The sequence below is a fragment of the Leguminivora glycinivorella genome, chromosome 2 (assembly GCF_023078275.1).
Source record: "Leguminivora glycinivorella isolate SPB_JAAS2020 chromosome 2, LegGlyc_1.1, whole genome shotgun sequence".
Classification (NCBI taxonomy): domain Eukaryota; kingdom Metazoa; phylum Arthropoda; class Insecta; order Lepidoptera; family Tortricidae; genus Leguminivora; species Leguminivora glycinivorella.
Window position 1 is genome coordinate 27,253,576 of NC_062972.1, and position 18,399 is coordinate 27,271,974.

An 18,399-nucleotide genomic window follows, 5' to 3' on the forward strand; every position below is an offset into this window, starting at 1 on the left:
GCGTGCCCTACTCTCGCGGTCCTTGTGAAACTCGCGCTGTAAGGTGTCCAACTGCGCGCGTAAGGCGAGCAGTTCTCGTTCGCGACCGTTAGAAGTACTATTTCGGGTACGTACTGTGGCGCTTCGACGACGGGAACGACTGCGGCCTCTCTGTACTCGTACATGGCTGTAGCTGCGTTCTCGACGTGGAGATTGCCTTGTTGACGTTCGACGAGAAGAAGCGTTAGGCGTCTTCAATCGCTTTTTGCGACTGGGTTCTCCATCGTCAATGTCACTCATGGTTCACCTCAAAAAGAACAATACAAAAATATTAGATAAGTAAAAATAATCATCATCATCATCATCATCATCATCATCATCATCATCATCATCATCATCATCATCATCATCATCATCATCATCATCATCATCATCATCATCATCATCATCATCATCATCATCATCATCATCATCATCATCATCATCATCATCATCATCATCATCATCATCATCATCATCATCATCATCATCATCATCATCATCATCATCATCATCATCATCATCATCATCATCATCATCATCATCATCATCATCATCATCATCATCATCATCATCATCATCATCATCATCATCATCATCATCATCATCATCATCATCATCATCATCATCATCATCATCATCATCATCATCATCATCATCATCATCATCATCATCATCATCATCATCATCATCATCATCATCATCATCATCATCATCATCATCATCATCATCATCATCATCATCATCATCATCATCATCATCATCATCATCATCATCATCATCATCATCATCATCATCATCATCATCATCATCATCATCATCATCATCATCATCATCATCATCATCATCATCATCATCATCATCATCATCATCATCATCATCATCATCATCATCATCATCATCATCATCATCATCATCATCATCATCATCATCATCATCATCATCATCATCATCATCATCATCATCATCATCATCATCATCATCATCATCATCATCATCATCATCATCATCATCATCATCATCATCATCATCATCATCATCATCATCATCATCATAGACAGCAACCAAATATTTGAAAGCAATAGGCACCACACTATCATACATCTCATCAACGTAAGGAAAAGGACAGCATGCTGTCCATGATCATATTTCTATGATAGTGTAATATCGGCCCATGGCCAACTTGGCAACTGTCTAATCAGCTATCCCAACCGAATTGACAATCGCTGACATATGGAAGACCGATACACAATAGTTACCATAACGAAAAACATGACAACATATTATAATCATCAGCGTTTGTGAATTCGGCCAGGTAGGTAGTTTTTTAATTTCTGCCATTCCATACCCATATTTTATTTACTTATGCTATCAGTGCTATCACTATCTTTGCTACGTCAATTACTTAACAACGCATTTAACCGTACCTGCATCGGGTCTGCGTCGGGTCGAACAGATCCGATACCGGAACTAAAATGATATTTTTAGCTACATATATATATTTAACTGATCAATTTCTTTATTACTTTCACTGTGGAATGGATAACGGAATGGCAAAATGCTTTCATCAGCTTACTTCTAAAGAAAATACATATATGGGCGTGTACTTACGCAATTGAGCGTCGCTTTGGTTATCCCAATTTCTGATATGTTGTATTCTCGTGCAAGTTCAGTAAAACAACTCGTTCAGTAACACACACTACACTTTATTCCACTACCCTTGTAAATACACTTGTTCACAAATTCACAATTTAATGATTTTCCTCCAATAGTCAAGTACCGAATGTCCTGTCAGCCGACCGTTCGTTACTTTTTTTTTCAAACCACCCGACCGGTCACGCCACCTCCAGCGTGTCCCGATGTTGCCAGTTGATAAATTTTATTTGCGAGTTTTATTAATGTTACCACAAAAATATCAAAATAATCGCGAAACCCAACAGTGTATATCATTTGGTGTGTTTCTGGTATGAAACTTATACATTATTATTACATAAATGCATGCACAACATGCATTGGTATTTATTATAATACCACTCTAGTCTTAGAGTGGCTGTGCTGGTTTTGAGCTTAATTTACAGAACAGAAATGATAACTTCAACTCCATGGCATACCGGTGTTTGATGATGGTACAAATATGAATGCCTTGGGACAAAATGATGTGAAACAAAATATCTGGATGTAATAATCAACATGACTGAGATCCCGTCCCAGCCTGATGTTGGCTTACAAGGTAACAAAGTGAACTGCTTATGGATAACAAAGCAGGTACTACTTGTCGCGACAGGCGCGAATATCTAATGCCACAATACGAATTTCCTAGCGGCAACACTGAACAGCGCCCTCGTGGGTGGAACTGTGGTAAGTTATTCCAACGTGGCAAGTAGTAAGGTTAAACCCGGTATGGCGCGAAGCGTGCGAGTGCATGAAAGTGTAAGATACAGTGAGGAAGCCCACAGCTGTCCTGAGTCGTCTAAAGCTAAGTATTTTATGTTACTTGGTGCTCGCAGTGGTGGTATGGTTTCTCTATGCAATGATCTCCTTAATAGAAGAACAGTAAGTTCGTATGAGTTTAGCTTGCCACGGAACCTGCCGTGGAAGCTATTCCTGAGACCATCTTAGGTAAGGCAGACTAGGTTTCTCTGTCTGGGTAAGACTTGACGTGCCCCAGCTCTCAACTCTGTCTGGGTAAGACTTGACGTGCCCCAGCTCTCAACTCTGTCTGGGTAAGACTTGACGTGCCCCAGCTCTCAACTCTGTCTGGGTAAGACTTGACGTGCCCCAGCTTTCAACTCCACCTGGGTAGACTTGACGTGCCCCAGCGTGCGAGAGCCGTGGCGGCTTCGGCAGCCCGGCTAGAGGTGTGTCGATGTGCGGCAGTATACCTCGGCTCGGATGTTAGGCGTCCGAGTTATCCGACCTTTGATGTGTCGGCGGACTCCCCGCGGGGGGTCCTTTGAACCTTCGTCTGGCCGGGTAAGATGGTTCTCTTTTGCTGTAGAGATAATCGTATATGTATAGTAGGTGATGGTTGTATGAGAATACCATATTCATGAGCAATTAAACCCACAGATCTCGGTGGTATACAACTAGCCGCCATAAGTAAAGCGAAGCAGATTGAAGCTCCCCTGGCCCAGGAGAAGTGGATCAGAGAGAGCGAGGACAAAGAATCCTTCATAGGAGATGAAGGTATGTATGCTAAGCATTCTGTTACCCATACACCCCCACATTAATATATTAGTGGCCGCCTTTCCCCTTTTACGGTCTTATTTATATACCGTACGTGGTTGGGGGAGAGTCGGCCACAATGGTGGTTAATGCTGGGATCCAGCAGATAAAGAATCAAGGCTTATAATATAAATAAAGAATGCAAGGCATACATTTTCAATATAATCAGACATCTTTACTAACAGAAATCATAGATGGCGCTACTGGTAACAGAAGCTGCGAGATATTATTTTATGCGAATATGTTTGAAGTGTTTTCTTACGAAGTCTGGTTCGGCATTAATTTAGGCTCGTTTAAATAAAGAGGCTGGCATTTGTATTTATTAATTGAAGATAATTTGAGTAAATAAGTCATATTTTATATTTTGCGTAACAAGCGGAATATCAATTGTACGGAATGTACGGAGTACCAACTTGAAGAAATTGCATCATGGTGGCCGGAAACAGAACGATTACGTTTCCGTTATGGATGTATTTATGATTTATTTTACAATTAGAATGTAGTTGTAAATTATCAGGAAGAATATTCAGAGATAAAAATAAATAAAAAATATTGGAGCATTTGTCTGTATTTATCAAGTATGATATTCATTAATTTAATTTTAAGAGAAATACCATTGTGTAATAGTGCCTTCGTGTTACCAACATAACCGCAAGAATAGGCTACGCAAGGCGTCTAGTAATGGTGCCAGATGAGGGCAGGTGTTGCTACACTAAGAAGATTACCCACAAAATCGACGGAAATGTACGGATTGTCGGGATTATCAAGATAACTAAAGAAGATGAAGAAATCGGTTACTAAACGGATTCGACTTGGAAAATTTATGCAAGAACTAATTTTCCAATTAGACGGTTAGATAATTAAGTTATAACAAGCTGTGCCTAGATATAAGTAGGTAACCTATTCAATTTTATGACATATTAATTGTTTAATATATTGAAAAATTGGCTGATTTATAGGAGTATAATAAGAAGACAAATAATAGTCGTAATAACTAATAAGTATCTTATAGGAAATATGCGCGTAGTAAAGACGGGTTTGCACTCTATATTTTACTTCGTATGTTTTCTTTTTTACTTTAGAATTATAAATTTAGTTTTAAGAATTCGGGTGTATGGCTATTTATAAGGAATCAATATAATTATTATGAGAATTACCGATAAGAGTCCGAAATTCGTTTCATATTTTATCGAAATTTTGGGGGGGAATTAAGTTGACTTTGGCAACATTGAAGGTTGTACAGTACTCGTCCGTCCATTTTGAATCGTTGGCGGAAGGTCGTTGAACAGTCGCGAGTTCCACAGGAAGGTTCCTTAAATTATACAGGTAATCATTGTAAATATTGTAATAAAAAGTGCACCGACGAAGTGATGAGCGTGTAAATAAGTTGGATCATCAAAAATTTGTTCATTTACGTTCATAGGTACAGTGAATTCGCCACCGCCAACCACACCGGACAAGACAAACAACTTTTACATCGGAATTGGCCAAACCCCCGGATAAGACTACTTAATACCCGGACAAGACTACTTCTCGGTAAGTTTTAAACATCTACATTGCAGCAATACAACTTAATTCTTTAAAACAAGAGAATGCGATCGTCATTTACTTCGAAGTGAGCGACGGCGGCCATGATTGTTGTCCAAAGTTTGGGCTAACTTTGGACGTCCAACCAACCAAGGAAAATTATCTAATTTTAGTGAAGTTTCTTTCGATATTTATGAGGATCACCAAGGAAATACGGGTCTATTACGTTCTTTTATTAAAATATTTTAACTTTCTAGAAATTAACGAATTTTAATATTTTCACAGTCTATAAAAGACCTTTTTGAACATTTTCTAGGGTCCTTAAGATATATAGTTAGGTATATTTTTATTTCATCATGCATCTTATTGGAAGTTTAGAAATACAACTTACTTCCTTTCTGATTGGGTTTGCAGTTTATAAAAATAACAATTGTGCTGTGTGTATATATAAGCTAACATCTTCTTTACAGGATATTGTGGTGACATTTAAGTGTTTTTAGATTTATTAAATAAGTGTTTCGTGAAGTGTTCCAATAATTAAACAAACAAATGAGTGAAATAAAACTAAATAATTTTTAAATAATTAACTATCAAACAAGTGAAGTAAAAATAAAAAGTTAATAAATAAATAAACCAAACAAATAAACAAAATAAAAACGTTAACTTTCATCATTTTGCAAGCGAGCTTAAGTTAGTGACAGAAGATTTTGTATTGTGGTACCAGTGTATAAACGTCAACGTCACTTACTGATTTTGACATGACTTAGGCTGCTGTAATCTATAAATGATAAACAAAGATTACACATTCGTATGTCAGTGTGTATGTTATGTTGCCTATCATAAATTTATTATTTTACTTCCTTTCATAATAATTTCAAATAAAAGAAACATCTGTTCATAATTAAGTCAATTGTTTTAATTAATTAAATTTAAATGACTTCGACTTTTCTTTCTTTAGTTTCAAACTTGAATGGATTTTAGAGATTTTTAGTTGGATTTAAATTTCAATACTTTGAGATTATTAAAATAAATAATATGTGGAGTTATTAAAAGTTAATTAACCTAAAATATTAAATTACTTTATTGGTGTGACCGTTCATATTATTAGGGAATTAAGGTTAAACGGGTTTGTTTCTGTGCGTTACAGGCTAGACAAGACTACGGTCTAGACAAACAACAGAATGGACGACATTCTTTTAGCAAGGCTTAGGCTCATTAACGACAAACTCACAACGGACTTAGAAGTAATTCCGGGTACTGTTAATTTAGAAAATTTAGTGCAGGCTCAGATCACATACAGTAAATTAGAAGCAACACTGAAAAGACTTAGCGGAGACCTGACGGAGTACTTTAGGCTGGCTTCGACACCCGCATCTGATGAAATCTGCTTGATAAGTGGACTTCAACTTCAAGCAGAGGAGACTTTAGCTGAACTTAAGGTGAAGATTGACCAGATATCTACATCAAGCAAACCATCAGAGAAGCTGACTGAAGCGAACTCCTCGTGCAGACTTCCTAAGCTCCAGCTGCCGGTGTATAATGGGGATGTACTGGCGTGGTATGAATTTTGGGATGCCTTCAGAAGCAACATCGATGCAAGGAACCTGCCGGATGTTGACAAGCTTTCTTATCTTAAGACTTCAGTCACGGGAGATGCCAAAAAAGTCATTGACGGTCTAGCGACTACAAGCACCAACTATGCTATTGCCGTTACGATACTGAAGGAAAGGTTCGGGAAAACTTCACATCTTATAGACGCGCACTATGCAACATTATATAAAATTAAGATGGCCAAAGGCAGTGCGGATGACTATAGAAGGACTTTCAACGAAATCGAAAGGAATCTTAAGATTTTAGAATCACTAGGTGAGAACATTAACCACAACCATCTGCGCTTCATGCTACTAGAGAAGTTTCCTTCTGATCTAGTATACGAAATAAAACTTAAAGTTAAGGATGATTCCATTCAAGAACTGAGAAGCCACCTGGATAAAATCATCACTGCCAAAGAGGACGCGGAAAGGATATCGGGTAGGAAACGCCCTCAAGAGACAGAAGCTAGTACGGTCGGGACTCTTCATGTGAAGGCAAAACGTGCGAGATACGCAAACCAGTCCCAACTACAACACAGTAACCAGAGTAAACAAAACCATCAGGGACGCTTTGATAAGAGACCGGTACTAAAGAAGTTTAAGGGTTTCAAGAAATATGACAATAAAGGAAACAGACCAAACCAAACTTCAACTTCAAACAAAGATCAGGCAGAAACTCAGCGAAGTACTCCAGGGGCTAAGAAGGGATTGGTGTGTATATTTTGCGAAGGGGGCCATTATAATGATAGTTGCCCTGAAGCATCTACTTTAGCAGAAAGGAAGAAACGACTTGCAGGACGATGCTACATCTGCTTCAGTAAGAATCACGTAGCAAATGCTTGCTGGAGAAAGAGAAGGTGTGCCCGTTGTAAAGGAGAAGTACCGCATAATAGAGCATTATGTCCTTTAAATTTTCAGAAGGATACAACGGAGAAGAGTCAGTCCTGACGGTTCTAGAAGAGGGAATCACAGCACTCCAAACGGCAACAGTTTATGCAAGCCCCATAGATGATAAGAATAAACAATTTAAATATAGGCTTCTTTTAGATCCAGGTTCCCAACGCTCTTATGTAACATTCCGGACTGCAAAGGAATTAAAACTTCCCGTCGAAGAAGAGAGTCATCTAGTAGTATTCACCTTCGGCGACGATCCTCCCAGAGAGATACATAGCCCAATAGTCACCCTTCATCTACTATCTAGAACAAACAAGAACATAGTAATACAGGCTAACTGCGTAGAGCATATCTCCAGAGGTTATATACCTAATGTCAAGATGAAGAACTTACCGGAGTCATATACACTAGCGGACGACGGGTCGCTAAGCGGACCGGTACAGATCTTGGTTGGAAACGAATATTACTGCAACATAACTTACGAGAAAAAGGTACAACTGGATAGCAATTTGTTTCTAATCGACTCTGCACTTGGTTGGATAATTAGTGGTAGAGCAGAACCACAGCTTAGAGACGAGTCGTACGTAGTGACTTACACTCAGACTTGCATTGAAACGAAGCTTCATCAGCCAGATCCACCTCTTTGTAATGGAGACATAAAGAGCCTTTGGGAACTAGAATGTATAGGTATTAGTGATTCCCCAAGAGCAACTAGAGAAGAAGAAGCCATCAAATATTTTAATGATACAACTTTAAAATTAAATAATCGTTACACGGTAAGCTGGCCTTGGATAACTTATCCACCGGATTTACCTAATAATTTTGGAATGGCTTTTGGTCGTTTATCAAGCTTATTGAAGCGTATGGATCAAGATACGTTATTAGCATACAGCGATACGTTTAAAGAACAATTAGATAAAGGTATAATAGAAGTTGTACCTACTTCAAGAACGTCAACGGGTAACGTCGTTCACTACTTACCTTTCCATGGAGTACGTCACCGAAGAAAACCTATGAGAATAGTTTATGATGCTAGCTCTAAGAGTAGCAAAGACACCAAGAGTCTGAACGAATGTTTGTACAGAGGACCACTCATGTTAGAAGACCTCACTGGCTTACTTATAAAATTTAGAACTCATCGGATAGGTTTAACCTCAGATATTGAAAAGGCGTTTTTACAGATGGCGTTACACAAGAAGGATCGTGATGTAACCAGATTCTTGTGGCTCAAAGATACCTCTAAACCGGTATCTCAAGACAACCTACTATACCTTAGGTTTTGTAGAGTTCCATTTGGCGTCATTTCATCACCGTTTTTGCTTAATGCGACTATTAAGCACCACCTGTCCAACGCAGAAGATCAGCAAGTCAGACAGAAAGCAAATGACATATATGTGGATAACTTTGTTTCGGGTACCGACACTACGGATGAGGCGATGAAACTCTACAAAAATCTAAAAGGATCTTTTCAAGACATTTCAATGTCACTCAGGGATTGGAGTTCGAATTCTAGGGAATTTATGAAGAAAGTCTCTGATACATGTAAAGAAGATAAAGTAAAGGTACTTGGTTTGGAATGGGACATCAAAAAGGATACTCTCCAGTTGAAACCTAACTTACAAGAAGAAGCTGTCACGAAAAGAGGAATACTGAAAACTATTGCATCAATCTACGATCCATGTGGTTATGCAGTACCTTATACCCTATCATGTAAACTCTTTTTACAAGAGCTTTGGAAAGCTGGAGTGTCATGGGACTCACCATTATCAAGCGAACTAACGGAAGAATGGAACAAGATCCGACAGAACTTAGAAGCCATTAGGAAGGTGTCGGTGGACAGATGCTACATGAAGACACCAGTGGGAAAAGGCTACCAACTACACTGTTTCACCGATGCCTCTCTACAGGCTTATGCAGCATCAGTCTTTTTAGTTTGCGGCTCGGAGAAAAGCTTCATTATTGGTAAATCCCGTCTGATACCAATAAAGGATCAGGAGAGTCTCAAGATACCCCGTCTTGAACTTTTAGGAGTACTGATTGGCAGTAGACTGATAAAGTTTGTTCTTAAGTTTCTCCAGCAGAAGATAGTAAGGCAAGTCTTATGGACCGACAGCCAGATCGTCATAGAATGGTGCAAATCTGACAAGCTATTGCCACCCTTCGTTGCCAGGCGGATAGAAGAGATCAAAACAAATAAAGATCTGGAGATCAGATACCTTCCATCAGACCTAAATCCAGCTGACGTCGGCACCAGACCCACCTGTTCAAGAGAGGACAGGGAGAAATGGCTGAGTGGTCCACAATTTATAGTTCAAGATCCGAAGACGTGGCCAACAACTTCTGGCGGTGGACCAACCAGTTCTCTCTTGATTGGGGAGGGTCTTGGGATCCAAGAAGACGAAGAACTGATGGAAATAGTTGATCCAGACATACACAATGTTAGTCCGATGGAAACGGAGGAGAGTACAACTACAAAGGAAGTAGCGAGTCAAGACAATGATCAGATGCCGGATCAGTTACTAAATTTGAAAGAAATTCAAGCTGAATACTTTCCTCTAGAGGTAGAAGGAAAGGTAACTAGTCTAAGTTTGAATTTAGGCGTATTTAAAGACATAGATGAGTTACTGAGGTGTAAAGGTCGTATGAAACACGCAGACTGGTCATTTGATAAACGCTACCCTATACTTATACCGAAAGATTCAGATTTCACCAACGAAATTATAATGAAGACTCATCAAGAAAATAAGCATGTTGGAGTAAGTCACACGCTAGACAAGATAAGGGAAACTTACTGGATACCACAAGGAAGAAGCCAAGTTCAGAAGATTTTGAGGAAGTGCTCCGAATGTATGAAGCATGACGGAGGGCCATATAAACTACCGGAAACTCCTGCGTTACCAAAAGAGAGGGTCAATTATAGCTCTCCATTCACATACGTTGGTACCGACTATCTGGGACCACTTCTAGTTAACAATGGGAATGGCAATTGTAAAAGGTGGATTAGCCTCTACACATGCTTAGCCGTAAGAGCCATTCACTTAGAAGTTGTAAAGGACTTAACTGCGGAAGAAGGTTTAATGGCCTTACGTAGAATGATTTCAGCAAGAGGTGTACCTACCTTAATAACGTCTGATAATGCGGCTCACTACAAGTTACTCTCAGAGATTCTTCAGAACCCATACTGCGTAGAGAAAGAGATAAAATGGAAATTTATACCACAATTAGCACCATGGCATGGAGGATTCTATGAGAGATTAGTTGGTTTAGTTAAAAACTGTATGAAGAAAACATTACAGAAACATTTGTTGAATGACACCCAGCTAGTAACAGCGGTGAAAGAAATAGAAGCAGTTCTTAACACAAGACCCTTAACTTACGTAGATTCAGAGCCGGATCATGTACTAAAACCTTCAGACTTTCTTACCATGGGAAAGTGTATCATTATGGAAACTTCAGATAAGGATCCTACAACGTCGCAAGGGACGGTGACTAAGGACCACTTAATTAAAGGTTGGAAGAAAGCACGGATAATTCTACGAGAATTTAAAGAGATGTTTGAGAACCGGTATCTCCTAAATTTGAGAGAAAGATATTCCCACCATCCTAAAGAACCTAGAGTAACATCAAAGTTAGCACCTAAGATAGGTCAAATCGTGCAGATTAAAGGTGACACGAAGAACAGGATAAATTGGAAAGTTGGGAAAATAGTATCTTTAAAGGAAGGCGCCGACGGTTTATGTAGGGTCGCCAAGGTACGAGTAGGAGATACAGAGTATACAAGATCTATCGCGCATCTCTACCCGCTAGAGATCGAAGATGGAGAAGAGCAGTGCAAACAAACATCATCTTATGACGAAAGTGTTGAAGAACCGGTGCAGCTTCCTGATCTTCCACGTCCATCAGGCAAGGATGACCAGACAGTGGAATCCCTCAACGACGTTGCTGAGCCTTCATCTGAGCAGAGATTCACTCATGAAGTTAGAGGTCAGCAAGAAGAAGTACAGCCTCATGCCTCGCCAGTAGAGGGAAAGTGTTCCTCTAAACAAGCGGTTGAGTTTATGTCTAGTGAGTTAAACGAGCCTAAGCCTAAGTCTATGTCCGAACCAGAGCCACTCGCGGTCGTCGACCTCGAGTTTTACGACCAGAATGATCCCGAGTCACACCACCTAGAGGAAGTTACGCCAGAAGGACAACACGAAGAATCAAGACCTAAGAGAGCGGCAGCTCTCCGAGCCCTTGAGAAGATCAAGGAATGGACCAGCAATTTAGTCGCCGTGCTGCTGCCTGAGGCGGGGTGTGTCGCGACAGGCGCGAATATCTAATGCCACAATACGAATTTCCTAGCGGCAACACTGAACAGCGCCCTCGTGGGTGGAACTGTGGTAAGTTATTCCAACGTGGCAAGTAGTAAGGTTAAACCCGGTATGGCGCGAAGCGTGCGAGTGCATGAAAGTGTAAGATACAGTGAGGAAGCCCACAGCTGTCCTGAGTCGTCTAAAGCTAAGTATTTTATGTTACTTGGTGCTCGCAGTGGTGGTATGGTTTCTCTATGCAATGATCTCCTTAATAGAAGAACAGTAAGTTCGTATGAGTTTAGCTTGCCACGGAACCTGCCGTGGAAGCTATTCCTGAGACCATCTTAGGTAAGGCAGACTAGGTTTCTCTGTCTGGGTAAGACTTGACGTGCCCCAGCTCTCAACTCTGTCTGGGTAAGACTTGACGTGCCCCAGCTCTCAACTCTGTCTGGGTAAGACTTGACGTGCCCCAGCTCTCAACTCTGTCTGGGTAAGACTTGACGTGCCCCAGCTTTCAACTCCACCTGGGTAGACTTGACGTGCCCCAGCGTGCGAGAGCCGTGGCGGCTTCGGCAGCCCGGCTAGAGGTGTGTCGATGTGCGGCAGTATACCTCGGCTCGGATGTTAGGCGTCCGAGTTATCCGACCTTTGATGTGTCGGCGGACTCCCCGCGGGGGGGTCCTTTGAACCTTCGTCTGGCCGGGTAAGATGGTTCTCTTTTGCTGTAGAGATAATCGTATATGTATAGTAGGTGATGGTTGTATGAGAATACCATATTCATGAGCAATTAAACCCACAGATCTCGGTGGTATACAACTAGCCGCCATAAGTAAAGCGAAGCAGATTGAAGCTCCCCTGGCCCAGGAGAAGTGGATCAGAGAGAGCGAGGACAAAGAATCCTTCATAGGAGATGAAGGTATGTATGCTAAGCATTCTGTTACCCATACACCCCCACATTAATATATTAGTGGTCGCCTTTCCCCTTTTACGGTCTTATTTATATACCGTACGTGGTTGGGGGAGAGTCGGCCACACTACTCTAAGATATTATGTTTTATACATGTTTAGAAATAATAAATATAAAATGTGTACAGTGAACTCGGTGAACATTCACCTAAAATGCGCAAAGTGTGATATTTCATTAATTATGGGTTGCACATGGTTTAGTTTGTGCTGTTGGGAAATTATACAAGTGATCATAATAAAATTGTGTTACACAATAATTATTGCAAGTCAAGGAGCAAGGGTTTATGGTTTCAAGTCTAAGAATAAGTATTCTTAGTAAGTGTACAATATATGAAATTGGTATCTTGAAGATGAGACTATCTTGATGACTGTGATGTGTATTGAAGACTGATTTCAATATTGAATATGAATAATGATTATGATGTGTTCAGTAAAGTTTTAGTAACCACTGAGGTAAGGTAATGTGAATGTGAGTGTAATATTGCTGAAGGTTTACCGGAGCCATATTAGACAAGTTAGCTTCTCGCCTATCAGCGGAGGAAGTTATAGCATGATATTTAAGTCATTTAAAATTACATTTAGTAAATACTTTCAATTAAAAAAAAATGTATGATGTTAAAAATAAAAGTGGTTGGCACTTGATAGTACCTAATGCGGTACAGTAATGTTGCCGATGACAACAGTAGTGGTGACTACCCGAGACTACAACAAAAATTCAATGGTCATTTTATTATGATCCCATTTAAGTTTAATTGATTGATGATTAATTATTCAGCTTAGTACCTCTTAGTGAAAGGAGTGATTTTATTATTACATTGTCATTTATTGACTGGCATGAAGGAAATGTTGTACTTTGCTGAAAGTATAGTAAGTCTGTTGGTGTGATTTTGAAAATTGTTACTATTTCTTACTGTTTGATTGTTTTGAGATGTGTGTCTGTGTACTCTGTGTGTGTGCTCACATTATGTTTACAGATATTACTTATGGTGTAATATTGACCTGTTTAACAAATACAAGTATAAGTTCAGCAATGGCTGTGGAATTGTGGATTCCGCAAGAGGAATCATGAGAAAACTGACCGCTACCTGTTGAACAGTTGTGGGAATGTGAACACATCTCAAATTAGTCTTAAAGCAAAAGGTATGATGAGGTGTGCCTATAAGAAGTATTTATGCAGAATATCAACAAAGTACACATGTAAAGTATGGGTATTTATTGTTATCAAAGTATTGTTTTGTGTTGTGAGCATGTCTGTGTTTAAATGTTCACAGATAGCAATTGTGGTGGAATGTTGGCCTGCAAAATGCAAAATGTGATACTAATAATTGCTGCTTGGTTCACAAGAGCAGTAGTGTGGATTTACTAGGCATTTTGTAGTCAAGTGTTTGCAACACATGTGGACAGTTTTACCAGCAGAAAATAATAGTGATGAGGGTGTATCCCTGATCCCTGCACAATTAATACAGTATACTGATTTACTGTTATCAAAGTACTACTTGTCTTTCTGTGTGTGTTTTTACATTATGTTCACAGATAGTAAATGTGATAGAATATTGGTCTGCGCAATGTGAAATGTGACAGTAGTAGTCACTGCTTGTTGCTGCTTGTTTCACAAGAATGGATTAAGGGTTACATTGATAACCTTGTGGTCAAGTGTTTGTAACACATGATCAATGAATGGCTAGTACAAAATAATAGCAAAAGGGGTTTATTCATGCACAATGGATATGGTATGGTGATTTAATGTTATCAAAGTTGTTTTATTAGTGTATGTTTACATTATGTTCTTTGATCATTGTGAAAGTGGAATGAAGGCCTGAACAATGCAAAATGTGACTCTAATAGTTACTGCTTGCTTCACAAGATAGAAACAGAGGATGAATTGATCATAATTATTATGGCCAAGTGTTTATAACACATGTTCAACTTACAAAAAACGTATAAGAGTTTTATTCATGCAAAATGAGTATGGTATGGTGATTACTGTTATCAAAGTATTATTTGTCTCTGTGTGTGTTCTTACATTGTGTTCACAGATAGTATTTGTGATGGAAAATTGGCACATAAACTAAAGCAAGCATGGTGTTAGCTGGTGAGGCTGTTGTGTAAAGTTCATACAAGATAAAAATAAATATGCTTGTTGAAAGACTGTAAACGTATTTCAAGTGGGAAATAATGGTGAGACGGATACTTAAGGTTGTTGCCCATTGCAATTTAATCAAGTGATTGTGCAGTAGTCTGATTTTGACAAAATTATTAATCATGGTGATCTTTATACAAAAGGTTAACTAAGTGTTGGGTCCTTTACTGGACCAATGGTATGATATGATTGATTTAATTATGCTGCACAAGCTGCTAAACTGCACAAGTAATAATTTGCCACTGTAGGCCGTACTGTATAATTTCTATTTCCCAATTAAATGTTGGAGTAAGTTATGTATTGTTAAGTGCTCTAACACTGTTGGTGGCTTGATTTTATGAATAACATCTGGTATGAGTACCTAAAGGAATTAATGTCCAACTGAAACTGAGTAAACATGGATAATTTGAAGTCTGAGGTTCTGGATTTTGGAATCTTTTCAAAGCTGAGTAAAATATCATTGTAATGGAACACGGTAGTATTATATGAAACAACATAAAGCCAATGGTGCTACATTGTGTGGAACAATTTACTGCTTTTAGTATGGTTTCAGAGGAAACATATGCAAGTATGTGTTCGGTTTGGAGTATTGCTGGCATTGCTGCTAGTGAGAAATGCTGACATGGCTGATGCGCGACAAGGCATGGTCGCGGTTGCCAATGAGAAGTACTGAACAGTAAGCTGTCAGCGTGAGACTCCCAAGAGGATGAAGTAAGTTGTTTTCACACGCCTCTGGGCGGTGATGCCTGTAGTCACGACGCTTGTTGCGGTGACATGTGTTTTCACACGCCTCTGGCGGTGATGTCTGTAGTCACGACGCTTGTTGCGGTGACATGTGTTTTCACACGCCTCTGGGCGGTGATGCCTGTAGTCACGACGCTTGTTGCGGTGACATGTGTTTTCACACGCCTCTGGCGGTGATGTCTGTAGTCACGACGCTTGTTGCGGTGACATGTGTTTTCACACGCCTCTGGGCGGAGATGGCTGTAGTCACGACGCTTGTTGCGGTGACATGTGTTTTCACACGCCTCTGGCGGTGATGTCTGTAGTCACGATGCTTGTTGCGGTGACATGTGTTTTCACACGCCTCTGGCGGTGATGTCTGTAGTCACGACGCTTGTTGCGGTGACATGTGTTTTCACACGCCTCTGGCGGTGATGTCTGTAGTCACGACGCTTGTTGCGGTGACATGTGTTTTCACACGCCTCTGGCGGTGATGTCTGTAGTCACGACGCTTGTTGCGGTGACATGTGTTTTCACACGCCTCTGGCGGTGATGTCTGTAGTCACGACGCTTGTAGCGGTGACATGTGTTTTCACACGCCTGTGTGCGGTGATGTCTGTCTGTAGTCACGACGCTTGTAGCGGTGACATGTGTTTTCACACGCCTGTGTGCGGTGATGTCTGTAGTCACGACGCTTGTAGCGGTGACATGTGTTTTCACACGCCTGTGTGCGGTGATGTCTGTCTGTAGTCACGACGCTTGTAGCGGTGACATGTGTTTTCACACGCCTGTGTGCGGTGATGTCTGTAGTCACGACGCATGTAGCGGTGATATGTGTTTTCACACGCCTGTGTGCGGTGTTGCCTGTAGTCACTAGGTTTCTCGCGGTGACGCCTGTTTCATTAACGCCTGTGTGTGGTGTTGCCTGTAGTCACTACGCTTCTCGCGGTGACGCCTGTTTCATTAACGCCTGTGTGTGGTGTTGCCTGTAGTCACTAAGCTTCTCGCGGTGACGCCTGTTCCATTAACGCCTGTGTGCGGTGTTGCCTGTAGTCACTACGCTTCTCGCGGTGACGCCTGTTTCATCAACGCCTGTGTGTGGTGTTGCCCGTAGTCACTAGGCTTCTCGCGGTGACGCCTGTTTCATTAACGCCTGTGTGTGGTGTTGCCTGTAGTCACTACGCTTCTCGCAGTGACGCCTGTTCCATTAACGCCTGTGTGTGGTGTTGCCTGTAGTCACTACGCTTCTCGCGGTGACGCCTGTTCCATTAACGCCTGTGTGCGGTGTTGTCTGTAGTCACTACGCTTTTCGCGGTGAAGCCTGTTCTATTAACGCTTGTGTGCGGTGTTGCCTGTAGTCACTACGCTTCTCGCGGTGACGCCTGTTTCATGAACGCCTCGTGCGGTATTATCTGTAGTCACTACGCTTTTTGCGGTGATGCTTGTTTCCAAGACGCCTTCGGGTCGTCAATCATGACTTGTCTGTAGTCACGACGCTTCTTGCGGTGACGTCTATTTTCAGGACGCCATGTGTGGCGTTACCTCCCATGATGCTTTGGGCGGAGAAGTTCTGTGCCTACTGTGTATGCCAGACTGAGAGAAGTGGATAACGTCATTCTCTGCAGTCTCTGCACTCGTGACGAAGTCGCAAGATACGGCTGCTATTGCGCGGTGGCGGTGACTGTGAACTCGATGGAGTTTGCGGCATGGGCCTGAGATGAACATTGAGGATAGTCGGTAACACGTATGGTGCTGGTAAGGCAGAACACAACATTAATTACGAGTAAAGTTTAGATGTACCCTAGTTATGTTTGAGGGTCAATGACTACTTTAACTTTGGTCAATACAAAATTGGTATTGAGACAAGACAACAGACTACTATGATCTGTTTGTGTAATGTTCTGTAGCCCGTTGATAAGATGTAAATTGTAATAATGTTTCACAGTTCAGGTTGGACTATGAAATGCACGGTTATTCTGAAATCATATTGTTCGTTGTGATAAAACGGAACACGTGTAACATTAATAATATGAATTACAGAATTGGAGAGACTATAATGGCTGGTTAATATCTATGCTTCGGATTGGAGGCGGCCGTAGACGTGGAGTTAGGCGCTTGGTGTACAGCCGAGGCCCACCGAGCCGAGCGAGTGTCTTGTGCTGACCCTGCGTGGAGCACGCATCTTTGGATTGGAGGCTGCCGTAGACGTGGAGCTAGGCGCTTGGTGTACAGCCGAGGCTCACCGAGCCGAGCGAGTGTCTTGTGCTGACCCTGCGTGAAGCACGCATCTTCTACATCACTGACGTCAGACGTGAGCCCGTTCCATGTTTTTGTTATAACAGCGTGGTGCATATGCACCTATAACTTTTCTGGTCTGAAGGTCATGCAAGTCATGCATCATAATTTTTATGATTGAATTAATTTCAAGTAGTTCTTAAATATAATTTTCGACGTTGGATAATTGAAGGTCTGTTGAGCCTTGATTGAAAATATCTTATAAGTTTTCTCGTTTAGCTATGGAAACAGTAGAAGTGACTTGTGGGTGTATTTTCTTATACTGATAGAATAGAAATCTAGAATGTATCTATTCTCACGAAAACAATAATTTGGTGAGAGACTTACTAGTGTCCTGAACGGATCTGGGTTTGGTATTCTGGAAGGATGATGAAAAGCCTCTTGAAACAATGGCTTGCATTCGGGCAAAGCATTCACATGAATTTGGTTGTTTCGCAGAGTTAGCGGACTAGTGGGCTAACTGCCACTGGTGAGCTGAGCTGCGAAGTGCGTGGTGGACTGGTGGTGAAGTTCAGTGGCCCACGCGTGGGAGATTTCCTTTGTGGGCAAAGGATAAGGTCGAATGGCCGATCTGTTAGCGTAGTTCGGAACGTCCCCGAGCTGACAGCTCGGCAGTGGGTGGACGAGAAGGCAAGATGGCTACCGCCCTGGATCGTAGCAGCGTCGGTCTAAGTGCTGTCATACATTTTACGTGGAAATAAATTAATAATTCAAGACTCAGTGC

The 18,399-nt window shown here is 41.0% G+C and overlaps 2 protein-coding genes across 2 annotated transcripts in view; one reads left to right on the forward strand and one right to left on the reverse strand.

Annotated features, from left to right (window-relative positions):
• Positions 1-164, reverse strand: part of LOC125239165 — a 35,555-nt gene extending 35,391 nt beyond the window's left edge. Inside the window, exon 1 of the mRNA XM_048146681.1 lies at positions 53-164. Within this exon, the coding sequence (XP_048002638.1) occupies positions 53-164 (112 nt within the window). The remainder of the gene's footprint in view (positions 1-52) is intronic.
• Positions 165-4,338: 4,174 nt separating this feature from the next.
• Positions 4,339-11,578, forward strand: LOC125239175. The gene is made up of 3 exons (XM_048146689.1): positions 4,339-4,779; positions 5,918-7,179; positions 7,281-11,578. Exons 2-3 carry the CDS (start codon positions 5,952-5,954, stop codon positions 11,576-11,578), a joined length of 5,526 nt encoding a protein of 1,841 aa, XP_048002646.1. The 5' UTR covers positions 4,339-4,779; positions 5,918-5,951.
• The last annotated feature ends 6,821 nt before the right edge of the window (positions 11,579-18,399 follow it).